General features: G+C 42.9%; 1 protein-coding gene across 1 annotated transcript in view; it reads right to left on the bottom strand.

Moving 5' to 3' along the window:
- Positions 1 to 13,977, bottom strand: part of nherf1b (NHERF family PDZ scaffold protein 1b) — a 60,871-nt gene that overhangs the window by 6,478 nt on the left and 40,416 nt on the right. Inside the window, exon 2 of the mRNA XM_015945946.3 lies at positions 4,123 to 4,293. Within this exon, the coding sequence (XP_015801432.3) occupies positions 4,123 to 4,293 (171 nt within the window). The remainder of the gene's footprint in view (positions 1 to 4,122; positions 4,294 to 13,977) is intronic.

The following is a 13,977-nucleotide window of genomic DNA, read 5'->3' as shown; positions in this document are numbered from 1 at the left end:
GGGATGGGTGGGAGTGGCCAGCTCCAGCTTAAGACACTTAACCCACGTTGCCTGCTGGTGGTGGTCGGAGGGACCGGTGGCGCCAGTGCTCGGCAGCCTCGCCTCTGTCAGTGGGCCCCGGGGCAGCTGTGGCTACATTGTAGCTCATCCCCACCAGTGTGTGAATGTGTGAATGACTGATTGTGTTGTAAAGCGCTTTGAGGGGTTCCAGGGCTCTAGAAGGCGCTATACCAAATACAGGCCATTTAGCTTGTTTTCTTAAAGTGACAGAACCCTGAAACGGCTCATTCTGGAAGGTACTGTCAAGAATGAAACAGCTGAAATAGCTTTATGTGAGAGGGATTTAGTGCAAAAAACTTGGAGAACATGTTTGGTATTGACCATGGAGCTATTACAAGTTAAGACTAAACGTCATAATATGTCCCGTTTAAACCTCGCAGCATGACTACATTTAAAAACTGAACACAAGGCCTCCCTATAGTTTGGTCTTGAGCTGTGTGTTTTTGTTCGCACGTAGATGCGAGCAGAGTGCTTCCTCCAAACCATCACTGCAAATCTCGCAGACAGGAAATCCAGCACATTAATCATCAAATTTTGCCCCGTGTTTAGTTTGTATCATTCCTAACTTTTACACCAGGCTCATGGTCGCGCCTTAACTCTGGATCAGCTGAGTCTTCTGGTATGAGAATCTCCATGGGAAAGCATGTGAGAAACGTCTGAAAGACTGTGTGAGTGTTTAGGTCATAGGGTGGACGTGCACGTCTAAGCTGGGCCTGCAGAGGAAGCTGGACAATAGCTGCCTGGCCAGCAACAATGGCTGTCTGCTCCTTCTAAAGCCCCTGCTCCTCAGTGGGTGGCGTGGGGCCCTCTCAGGGGACGGAAACCCACTTCTAGACACTTCTACCTTTAATGTCTCTGTTTCATATAGTTTGTGTTAAGTTTTGTATGAGAAAAGCTGAAACATGGTTTATTCATGTGCTCTAAACAAAATTGCATTCTTGATATGAAAGAAGAAGAAGAAGAAGAAAAAAAAATCGTTTATATAGCGCCTCGCAAGATAAAAATCACGAGGCGCTTCACAAAAACGAAACAAAAAAATATTAAAGTATAAAAAGATTTTAGAAATGATTAAAAATAGGTTTAAATGACAAAAGAAAGTAAAAAAGACACAGAACCAAGATCAGAATCAAAGTTTAAAGAGCAAGTCACCCCCAATTCTACTTTTTATTTCTGATAAACTATATAAATGCATGTCTAATCATGCTGCAGACACGTGTAGTTAATCGTTTTGTGTCATGATCATGCCCTGATCTCTGTGTTTTCCTGTCTCCCTGCAGCAGCAGTAATCTAGCTGATTAATTCCACCTGTGCTGCTCCCTATTTAAGCACCTGGCTCCTGCTGCTCATCGTCTGCTGCCCTGTCACAGTCCTTTGAGCGTTTGAACCTGTCTGTCTGTCTGACTGTCTGTCTGACTGTCTGTCTGACTGTCTGTCTGTCTGTCTGTCTGCCTGCCTGCCTGCTTGCTTATTACTGACCTCTGCCTGCCTGTTACCCGACCTCAGTCTGTCTGACCACGGAACCCGTCTATTGCCTCAGTTCCAGCCTGAATCTGAGCACTCGCCTTCATCGGCATCCCTAACCGCTGAACACCGCTGCTGTTTTCAGAAGGTCAGTCACTCTTCAGATTAAGACATCTGAATCGTCTCCCTCCCAGGCCACGCCACCCGAAACTGACTCCAGCTGGTCCTGATTGCTTTAACAAGTCCTTAAACTCTTTAAAACTTTCTGTGTTTGGCTGTTGTTGGATCCGGCTGATCGTCACTAGGTCTGACCGTGACAGTTTTGCACTTTAGTGCATTTGAGTTAAAATTTTTATTTTCTGCCAAAAACTGTCAGTGTTGTGTTGTCAGGTAAAAACTCTGCCCTGCATTTGAATTTAAATCTGCCATTGCTATTGGCTAAGAGGTCCCCTAGAGCGTTAGCTGGTACCATATGATGTCACTATGATGTCACAATGTTGTGAGTCTGTGTGTGTTAGCGGCTCTGCTCTCTTGGTCTGCTAGGCAACAGCATTTGTTGCATTTTTCAAACAGGAAGTGGAAGTCGAGTAATACTCTGATAGGGGGTGACTTGCTCTTTAAATAATTTTAGTCTTTTCAGTGGATAAAAGTAGAACTTATTTTGCAAGTCAGATGGGTCAGGACTGTTATCAAGCTAAACCCACAGGTAATGTTACACTAATAATAAAATCAAAGGTACTGGGCAGTTTTGGCTAGCTTAAACACCCCCTTGTGTCTGTTTTAAACCACAGCTGTAGAAGCAAACTGGGCAACACCATGATTGTGAGGTCTCAGTTTGAAACGTTCTTTGTCTCTGAGCTCTCCCGATGTCGGACGTTCTTTTCTCTCTTATTTCATCAGATAAGTTTTATTTGTTCGAGGCTTCGCCACTAGGAAGACGACACAACAAATACTATCCAGGTATAACTTGTTTGTCTATTTCTCGAGATACGCGACTTTGTGAAACTTCAGGTCATTGGTCCGCAGAGGATCAAGTTGCAAACGCGGTATCCTGCCCACAAGGAGCAGAGGGGGCTGAGATCATTCATTCAACCTGCAAAGGGTCATTTTAGCTCCTACTGGCTCAAGAAAATAATTAAAGTATATGAAAAGGTTACTTGGTAGCAATGTAGTGCCATAATTTACAATTCTGACCAGAGTGAGCTAGTCTCGGTCAGTTCACAAAACAAGAACACTGTCCTCCTAAAACAACTAGGAATTAAGGCCTGTCTTGTAACCAGAAGGTTGTGGATTTGAGTCCTGCTCATGCTGCCGCGGTCCTTGGGCAAGACACTTAACCCTCCTTGCCTGCTGGTGGAGGTTGGAGGGATCGGTAGCACCTGTTTTAGAGTTAGGCAGCCTCTCTTCCGTCAGAATGCCCCAGGGCAGCCGTGACTACAAAGTATCTCATCAGCGTGTGAACGGGTGAATGACTGGATGTGTTGTAAAGCACCTTGGGGGGTTGTAGAACCCTCGAAGGTGCTATACAAATACAAACCATTTACCATATCCCCCTGTAGGGTCGTGGGAAGCTGGTGTCCATCTCCAGCCATCATCAGGCAAGATGTGAGGGACACCCTGGACTGGTCCCCAGTCCATCACAGGGACACATAAGACATAGAGACAGTTTAGAATCTCCAACAAACCCAACATTCGTGTTTTTGGGAGTAAACCACACACGCATGGGGAAAACATATGGGATTTGAACCTCTGACCGTTTAACTGCGAGGCAGCAACTACACAGGGCAACGTAGGTTTGGGTTTTGTTCTCTCCCTAAATAATAAAAACCATCATTTCAAAACTGCATTTTGTGTTTACTTGTGTTATCTTTGACTAATGGTTAAACGTGTTTGATGATCAGAAACATTTTGTGTGACAAACATGCAAAAGATGGAAATAGTTTTTCCACACCACTGTTTTTATGTATAGTTTATTTTCTTGTTATTTAAATAGACAAATACCAGAGACTGGAGTTGTGCAGCGGCTTGTCTAGCCTGTCACTGATAGACATCAGGTATCCGTCCAGTATCGTGTGTGTGTGTGTGTGTGTGTGTGTGTGTGTGTGTGTGTGTGTGTGTGTGTGTGTGTGTGTGTGTGCGCGCGCGCGCGCATATTCATAAACATGTCAGCCACGTCAGTGGAGGTTTTTTAATGTGAAATACCTCATCGACACAACTGAAGTAACTGTAGTGGTATCGGTGCATGCCTGCTGAGGTCATTCGTATAGATAGCCTATCTACGGGAACGACGTTACTAGTTTAGTTTCTTTCCACAGAAACCTGCTTAACAACTTCTGATCTTTTCCATTACTCCTCAACATTTCATTAAATCAGACGTTCCCTCCCTAACTTAGCTCTAGGTGTGGCCTGATTGCATCCCACACCATTCTTCTCTATTTTTATCTAAGAAAAAAAAAAAAAGACTACGCTGAAGCGGAAGTGAGTGAGACCAACCAGGATCCGCCTGCAGGATTGTTTTTGGCCCACTCTTTCTCATGACATCACAGCTGTTCAAGCAGAACCTGTCAGGTGATCTGATGCTTTACTGTGGCCTAAAGGTACCTCTACTATCCTGTCCTTGGGCTGCAGGCTTGCCCTCTCAGCCGGAGAGTCTTCATCCACAGCTCTGATGTACTGGCCTGGCCGCGCGCGCTCGCTGTGCAGGTTGAAGCCATATCCGTTGGAACCTCGCCGGATCACGCACAGACGTGGCCTCAGTTCGGTTCGCACCTCCTGGAGGAGAAAACAGAAAGGTTAGAACGAAAAGCTGTGAGCATCGCAGAGGAATAAGAAACTACCTCCAGCATGGGCTCCGTCTGTTCAGGCAGAACAAGCGGCACAAAGATGACGGAGAGCTCCTGTGAATCGTTTACCATGATGATAAAGCCCAGGGTGAACATGCAGGTGGCTGCTGCATGCTGCTGTGTTGTGTTCTGTGCTCCCGACTGTAAACTCCAGCTGCTGCCCTGCTCACGTGATTCCTGCTGCTCCCCAGGAAGGAAGAGGGGTCTGTGATGGAAGGCCTTAGGAGGATTTGTGGAGCGGGTGTGTGTGTGTGTGGGGGGGGGGGGGGGGGGGGGGGTGTTCTAAGGAAGTGAACGGCTCGTCCGGTATGGGTCCAGCTCGGCTCCACAAAGACAATAGGAGCTAGGCGTTGACCCCATGACCGTCTCCACTATCCCTGTCTCGGCCAATCCCGCTCCAGGATGGCAGGAAAAGTTTGAGCTGTAATGTCATCCAGGAAAAAAACTCCCAGAAGCTGCCCTTCCGCGGTCCAGGCAGCGCGGAGGTGGGTGTTTAACGGCTTTGTCACCAAATGGGTCCAAACCGTGACATAAAGGAGCTGTTAAAAAGTCTCTGAAATGCAAAAAACACAATACACACTTTCTTGGACCGGATACCCCAGAACAACGCTACGCCCTCTGTTGTCCTGGCAGGGAATAGCTTTGCAACCCTCCCCAGGAGACGGAGAAATAGGAGGGCAAATTGTCTCCGTGTGTGCGTGCGTGTCTCTCCCCCGTGGAGCTGACGGAGAAGCATAAATTAGACATAACTCATTCATGTGTTCATCTCCAGCAGGCTAGACTATTGCAATGGTCTTTTCACTGTGAAGCAACTGCAGCTTGTTCAGAATGCTGCTGCTAGAGTCTTAACAAGAACCAAGAGAACCAAGCACATCACTCCCGTTCTTAAATCTCTACACTGGTTACCAGTAAACTAAAGAATAAACTCCAAAGTGCTACTACTAGTTTATAAATCACTCAATGGCATGGGGCCAGAATACATGTTGGATCTCGTGTGTGTTCAGAACCAAACAGGATGAAGCTGCTTTTAGCTACTATGCTGCTCACAGATGGAATCGGCTTCCTCGTGACCTCAAATGAGCACAAAAATGGCTCCAACTCAGTCACTTTTACAAGGCGTGGAGCTGAAATATCATGTTATAGAAGCTGGGTCATTAACAATAATGTATTCTGAATGTTAACAGGTTACAAATTACAAAAAGAAATTAAAAGATTTCACCTATTTCAACCTTAAAATGACTTCAGTTTGTATTAGATCATAAAAACTGAGATTGGCAATTCTGGATTTCCTAAACAGAAATAAAAAATGATTTGTTAAATTAGAAAATCTATGTTGTACATTTCCTTTGAGAAAGATGGGAATATAAAACCTCAGATTACTAAAAGAAGAAATGACGATAAAACCACTGTGGGGATTTGAGTCCGTCTCCTAATAAACCAGCTGAATTCTCATCACATTATGAATTAAGATGCTGCTTTTCCCAAAAGACTTTTGTTTACTGAGGTGAAAAAATCTTCATTATAGCTCAAATAAACGTCCAGAAATCCTCTGAAAAGAACAACATCATTCAGTCAATCAACAGACTGAACACGGACTAGAGAAGACATCCTGAATCAGTCTAAACAGCCAGCAGATGTATTATTTCCTTATTTTAGCTTAAAATGTGACCTCTTTAATCCAAACAAAAACGGTTCTGATCACATTATGTCACACTTCTGCTCCTCCTGCAGGAGTGAGTGTGAGCTAAAAATGTGACCAGCTGCTGATGTGAGCTGTCTCATCTCTCTGGTATTTGATGACACAATTCACCAGCTCTCCGGCAGAGCTCCACAGTAAAATAATAAAAAGCAAGGCTTTATGCGTCTCCTTCAAATGTTAATGATGAAGACCGAAGACATTTCTGTAATTCTGATAGGTGTTTCTGAGTAAATTATCTTACTCAATGTAGATTCTCCATGAGTAGCCTCCATTCAGAGAAATAGCTTTTAACAATTTACGGGACTAATGAGCTAATGGCTAGTTCGAGCCAAGATATTACTAACATTATTTGTTGCACTCTGAGGGACACTAGGAAAAATGTGTCCATAAAAAGTTTAAATGTGGAGATAAAAGTCCAAATCCTGATGATCAATGATAACGTTTAGAGAAGTTATTTTAAGATTAGAAGAGAAGAAGAAGAAGAAAATATAATTTTTATAGCGCCTCTCAAGATAAAAATCACGAGGCGCTTCACAAAAACAAAAATGTTAAGAAAGAGAGAGAGAGTGAATAGGAAAGAGGGAAATCAGTGGATCCTGAAGAAGGTGAAATAGGTAGGCAGAGCAAAATAAGGAGAGGGTGAAGAAGGTCATACAAAAGTCAGCCTGAACAAATGAGTCTTCAGCTGCTTTTTAAAGGAGACCACTGAGTCCACTGATCTCAGGCGGAGAGAGGTCCAGAGTCTGGAGGCCACAGCAGCAAATGATCTGTCACCTTTGGTCTTTAGCCTGGTGCGCTGCACAACCAGTAGGCTTTGGTCACTGGACCTCAGGGACCTGCTGGGGGTGTAGGTACTAAGAAGATCACCAGTGTAAGATGGTGCTTGTCCATGTAAGGCCCTATAGACCAGAACCAGGATCTTGAAATGAACCCTGAAGTTGACTGGCAGCCAGTGAAGCTGAAGAAGAAGCGGGATGATGTGGGTGTATTTGGAGGACTTGGTCAGAAGCCGAGCACAGGCATTCTGAACCACCTGTAGATGGTTCAGGGAGGTTCTGCTCAGACACGTGAAAAGAGAGTTACAGTAGTCTAAGCGTGAGGAGATGAAGGTGTGGAGAACTGTCTCAAGTTCAGAGCGGGACAGAATGGGACTCAGCTTAGCAAGGTTCCTGAGATGGAAGAAGGAAGAGCGAACAAGAGAACTGTCTTGAGAATCCAGGGTGAGAGCTGGGTCAAAGGTCACACCAAGATTCTTGAAAGAAGGTTTGGTGTGGGAAGCAAACTGACCAAGAGAGTCTCTGACTTTGGGAACCAGCTTGTCTGGGGCACAGATGAGGATCTCAGTCTTATCTTCATTCAGCTGTAGAAATCTCCCAGCCATCCAGGTTTTGATAGAGTCTAAGCAGGTGTGTAACAGCTGCTGCTTAGACATCTCATGGGGCTTAAAGGAGATGTACAGTTGGATGTCATCTGCATAAAGATGGTAGGAGATTCCTTTGAAGGAGCTCAGGATGTGCTGAAGAGGAAGCAGATAGAGGAAGAGCAGAGGCCTCAGCACAGAACCTTGTGGGACACCATGGGTAAGGGAGGTGGTGGAGGACCTAAACTTGGAGATGGCCACAGAAAAGGAGCGCTCAGAAATATAAGAGGAGAACCACTCCAGAGCAGATCCTGATAGGCCTACCCAGTCTCTCAGCCTCTCCAGTAGCAGGTGATGGTCAACAGTGTCAAAGGCTGCAGTCAGGTCCTGCAGGACCAGAACAGCACAGTCCCCTGCATCACTGTGATTAACTGCATTAACCCTTGAACTAGGCCTGGGACGGTAACAACTTTTGCTGGATGATATATTTTCCAACAAATTATTGATGATAAACGATATAATTGTCTACATTATCAAGACCAAAGTAACCACTTATGTAATGCTAATATATCATAATAATGCAAGTACACCCTTTAAAATGCAACAATTTAACATTTATTTAACATTGGAATGCCACAAACCAGAACTTCTAAATAAATAAAAAATAAATTACTTAATTAAAAAAGGACTCTCACTTTATGTTAGAAAACTTTGCACCAAAAATAAAATAGATCCTGTGTCTCCAATTCAATAAATACAACTGCCTATCCAGTGTCAGAAAACAAAACTGCATTTCAATAATGATAAATATTAATAATAGAGTTGTACATTTTTTTAACCTCGATATACTGAGGCTGGAAAAAATTATTGAGTTTATTTTCATCTATCGTACGATTAATTGATTATCTTCTTAGCTCTACCTTGAACACTTGGCTCGGTCTTTTGGCTACTTCTAGAGTACTGATAAGAACTTCCTTAAACACAGAGTTCACTTGTTTTTATGATGCACTTTACTTTTGTGAGTCAATATCTGTGGGAAAAAAAAAGCTCTGGCGCTCCTGTTTCAGAAGTCAGAAGTGATCCAGAGCAGAGGGGAGCAGAAAATGGCAGGATTTGAAGTTCCTGATATTCTGACATCTCGCCTCTAATTGACTAACAGCAACACGACTCTACCACTGACTCTGCTTTGCATTGTTGATGTTTTATCTCCACAAATACCACAAGCCTGAAGGAGTTTTTTCATGTTGTGGAGTTGCTAATGCTAACAGTTAGCTTCTACTAGCCGAGATGCGCTCTGCTCTCTCACTCCTGGATGCTACATCAACACAGCGTTCCTCATCAGGAGCCAAAATGGGTGAGTCCATGAGTGCTAATTTAGCAATCTGACATGTGATTGACTGGCTTTTGCAATCCAAGAGTTTTCCTGTCTATTTTTTTTTAATCGAGGCTAATCCAGGAAATAGAGGTAGAAGACATGTTTAGCCTGTATGTTAATCTTAGCATGACCAATTATTTATATTAAAAAAAAGTAAAAAATGGTTTCTCGATTAATTGGCCTTTAATTTCTACTCAATAAAATTCTCAAACAGGAAAACATTTTATTAATAATTTTTCCTGTTAACCTATACATAAATATTATTATTAATGATAATAAAAAATTCAGTTGGATTCAGGAGAATACAGCGTTTGCTGTCTTGAACTATACTTTACACACTCAACTATCAACCTTTTTTAACATTTGGACTTTATTCTCCACACTTCCTTCATGTTTTTCTCTTTTCTTCATAGTGCCTCTGATGCTCCTTGGTTCATATCAGTTGCAAACTCCAGTAGAGATCCTGGTGCACACTGGCGGTCAGGAACTTTGCACCGTTTCTGCCAACATAATCGTGTAATGTGAAATCAGAGTGAAGGTTTTTATGATAATGTTGCATAAACCACTATGGTATTTTAGAGATAGGAGCATTTTAACAATAGCAGCTGGCGCTTTGATCTTGTTAGTCCAAAAGGATCCACTCAGAAAGGTAAGATAGAAGTTTACTTGCATTGTTTACTCAGAAACACACTTTAAAATGGTCTCTTTAAAGGGGCATTATGGAAGTTTGACAGCCAAAACATGTATAGAAATAATAAATATCTTCTTCATACATTCTCCTGCAATTCCCTGGTCCTGTAGAATGAGTCCTGGCATTTTTACTGTGATTGCCTGTTTTTCTGTAAAATCACAGAAAAAGAGAGATGCTCGGGTCGAGCAGGCTGCTTCATGTGCGTTCACGCTCAGGCATCGCCTGTAGCATTTGCTATCAGTAGCTTTAGCAGCAGAGAGAGAGGTAGTGCCACCTAGTGACAAAGCTAGCTACATTTCTGAGGACAGTTAGCTACTTTTTGTAGAACGTTCTTTTAGATATTTCCTGCAAATTAGCAACAAAATAGCTATTTTCCCTCCGAACCGTTCTTTGAACGGTGTTTCAGCGATCATCAAGGATATAAATCTTACAGATACAGAACACGTCATTGGCGCTTTAGATCATCTAGTAAGATGTCGGACTCTCGTACAGAAGACCTGGGTTCGATTCTGGATGTGAACAGAGTTTATTTAGAGTTTCTTTTTTACATTAATGGTATATTTTTTTACAGTAAGATGCCCACATTTTTATTTGAGACTCGCCGAACGGCATTGAATTCACAGATAAAAAAGATGTGGGTTCAACTTTCATTTTGGCACAATTTTTCATGAGCATGCAGGAGGACTGACCCATCTTAAACCTTTGTCGGCTGTGCTGAAGAGAAAGGTACAGAACCAAATAATTTAATTAATTAGCTGCATGTTCTCCTGTCCTCTGTCCTTCACCCCCCCCCCCCCCCCCCACCACCACCACCACCACCACCACACACACACACAAGGGACTGTCTCAGCTGTTATTTTCGTTAAGGAGTGTGCACGTACAGCATGCGCGCCTTGTGCACGAGCCTACTATTGAAGCTGCCGTTACGCTTTTGGCCCGAGGGGGCAATCGTGAGCATAAAAATTCAAAACTCCGTAAAGTCCCTTTAAAGAAAGACAAAGTAGTGACCGAGTGTCTCTCCTCTGACTGGCTGGTATTCGTCAGGAGCTCTGCTGACATTATGCGCCCCTGTGCGGGGGAGACAGAGTGTGAGTGGTGGCCTGGCACTGATAATAGAGGAGGGTTTGTGTTGGGGGGGTTGAGGAATCTCCACACGGGTCAGTAATCTGTGGAATCTGCTGAGCCAGGAGGAGTGCCCAAGATGCTCCCTGATTGTGATTCTGCTGTACAGCTGGAAACTTGTCTCAGCAGAAATGAATAACGTACAGGAGGTGTGGGACATTAAGGGACATCGGGACTTCTGAAATGTCTTATCGGTGCCAAGAACATACAGTCTGTGCTGGAGTGAGGACACAGTTCTAACCAACTGTTTCAGGTTAAAGCTAAGGGTGGTTTGTGTTCTTACTGATATTCTGTTTAGTCAACGTTGACTCCCAAACCCTAAAGTATGTGAGCGTAAATAGGACACCGTCTTCCACGTAAATTCCTTCGTCTTTGACCGGACTTTATAACATCGTAAAAACAAGCTCTAACTTTAAATCTGACCTGCTAACACCACCGTGTTCACTAATTCCTGTCTAGAGTGTCCTTTAAAGACCAAGTTCGCTCATTATTTCAATAAATCTGCAGAGGTCTCTATAAAAATGAATGCCTTGTGAGTCGCTCTTGTGCTCCTGTTTCAGGAAGTAGAAGTTAGTTGGAGCAGAAAACAGCTGAATTTTGAATTTTAAAAATTATTATTTCCTGATAGACATCTTGGCTCTGATTGGTTTACACTATCTCCATTCCCTCTGGAAAGAAGAACATAAAAGAAGAAAAAATCATTTCTATAGCGGAACATATGGAACGTTGATGTTTTATCTCCACAAATAACTAAAACCTGAAGAAGATAAGCCATGCTGTGGAGCTGCTAAGGCTAACAGTTAGCTTCCACTAGCCAAGACGTGCTCTGCTCTCCTGGACGCTAAACCAACAACAGCCTTTCCCATCAGGAGCCAAGATGGGTGAGTCCATGAATGCAAATGTTCTGTGTGACGTAGATCTGTGTGGTTTTTCTAATCCAAGTGTTTCCCCATCGATTTTCCATTGGTGGCTAACGCAGGAAATAGGGGTGAAGACTGTTTTCACTTTTAGCCTGAATGTGAAACGTGATTTATTGCATTTAAAAAATAACGAGTACAAAGCGGTTTCTCAGTGAACGTGCTCTTGTAAAATCATGAATTATTGTGAAGCGCTTAAAAGTTTTCTGACTCTGAAAGGCGCTTTCAAATCAAAGTTTGTGTCAAATGTCCCTCCTTAATGTTTTGAGATGAACACACTCGCTGTGACACAAACTTTCCTTTTGAGATGAGAGGAAGTGAAGCGCAGGAAATGTCGACACATCTGCCATAAACATGCTTCCCTCTGTTGCCTCAACGTCCCAACATTAAAAGGAAATTGTACAGAAATACCTACTGAGTGTGTGCTCTATCATCAGAGCGGAGGCTTCGACTCCACAGGACTGAGTCGGTCAACATGAAATCAAAGGAATGTTTAATATAAAATTAAAAAGAAAATATAAAATATATAAATAAATGATCAAAATCAACAGCTCCAGTGTTGTTTTTAATATGTTAACACACGGTCTTAGTTTATGACTTGTTTCTGAGTTTCCTCAGGAAGCTCTGATAGCTGCGAGATAAAATACCAAGGTAAAGTTCAGTTTACAGGCCTGCAACAAAATAGCAACACCTAAAAGCGAATGAAAGGATTATTAAGTCATAACTGCCTAATACAAAAAGAAGAAAAGGTTTTTAGTAACACAAAACAACAACCTTTTGATCATGTGTGCAGCTGTGGTGGTTTTAAAGGTAACTCTGATTTCATGCTAATGTTGAGGGTTTATTACAAAGGTTTTCAACTATACCAATGTTTAAATGGTTTAATAAATACAATAACGGGCGATGGTGGCACAGGACTTAAGTGCTCGCCCCGTAATCGGAAGGTTGCAGGTTCGAGCCCCGCTCAGTCTGTTGCTGACGTTGTGTCCTTGGACAAGGCACTTAACCCATGTTGCCTGCTGGTGGTGGTCAGAGGGACCGGTGGCGCCAGTGCTCGGCAGCCTCGCCTCTGTCAGTGCGCCCCAGGGCAGCTGTGGCTACATTGTAGCTCATCCCCACCAGTGTGTGAATGTGTGTGAATGGGTGAATGACTGATTGTGTTGTAAAGCGCCTTGGGGGGTTCCAGGACTCTAGAAAGTGCTATATCAAATACAGGCCATTTACCATTTACCAATAACCCATTTATAATCGGAAGTCACTATTTCAGAGTTCCGAGTCACACAAATCAACTGGAACACCCCCAAAGCTAAAGGCTTGGAGATCCCAGACTGAAATTCAATATGGCTGCCTGGTGCATTAAAGACCAAGTTCCCCCCGACCACCACCAGCAGGCAAGATGGGTTAAGTGTCTTGCCCAAGGACACAACAGCAGAATTCTCTGTCCGGAGCAGGGATCGAACCTGCAACCTTCCGATTCTGGATAACCTGTCTTCTATTAGCTGAGATGCACTCTGCTTGCTCCTGGACCAGGAAATTGTCCTGAAAAAAGGTTACAGTAGTTGGCAATATTTTGGGTTTTTACAAGTCTGAACAAATAAATAAAAAAACCACAATATGATTTTCTTATTGACATCTTTTTTATTCAATTCAGCCCTAATGTGACATGATTACCACATCCAAGTTTTAAATGATGAGATTTATGGAATCTAGCCCTAAAGTAAGACAAATAAACCTCAACAACTTCAAATCAGCAATCCAATATGGCTGCCTCAGGCAAAAAGGCTCAAGTATTTTATCAGCACTTCTGTGTGTCTTATTGCAGAGTCGTATTTTCATTTTGCTTTGAGGAAACACTATTTCACAGACAATATCTGGACTTGAAAGGGTAATATAGGTGTTTTACGAGGGTTGCATTCCATTTAGAAGTTATGCCCATTAGCTGTTTTACAGAACCAGCGTGAACAGCTGCAGAAGTGGAATGCTGCCCTCGTCACCACACGTGTGCTTTTCCTCCTGTTGCAGTCTGCCATGAAATGGAGCTGTTGGGTGAACATGTTGTTGTGGATAATTAACTTAATCAGTGAAGAAATCCCACAGGATGGTTTAAAGTGGTGTCATCTCACTGCATTGATATCTGACTTCAGATAATCACCAACACAATAAACCAAAGACTGATGAGTTATTATTAAGGGTCATCTGTGAGGTCACACGTATGCGCTGTTTTTTTAAAACAATGCACGTATCGTTCTGTTAATTATTCTTAAGATGAAACATAATGCTTTTTCTAGTGTCTGCTTTTCTTTGTGTTTTAGCAAAAAAATCTCATGAACCACCAGGTAGACCTTAATGAAACTCTCAGAAAATACTCCCTGGATGGAAATCTAAGAATTTTGAACCTAGATCAAGATGGCTGCCACATCGTCAACATTTTCTAACACAAAGATGGCTA

Source organism: Nothobranchius furzeri, chromosome 12 (genome assembly GCF_043380555.1).
Source record: "Nothobranchius furzeri strain GRZ-AD chromosome 12, NfurGRZ-RIMD1, whole genome shotgun sequence".
In the NCBI taxonomy this organism is placed as follows: Eukaryota; Metazoa; Chordata; class Actinopteri; order Cyprinodontiformes; family Nothobranchiidae; genus Nothobranchius; species Nothobranchius furzeri.
The sequence above is the reverse complement of the archived record's forward strand: the minus strand, read 5'-3'. Positions and strand labels throughout refer to the sequence as shown.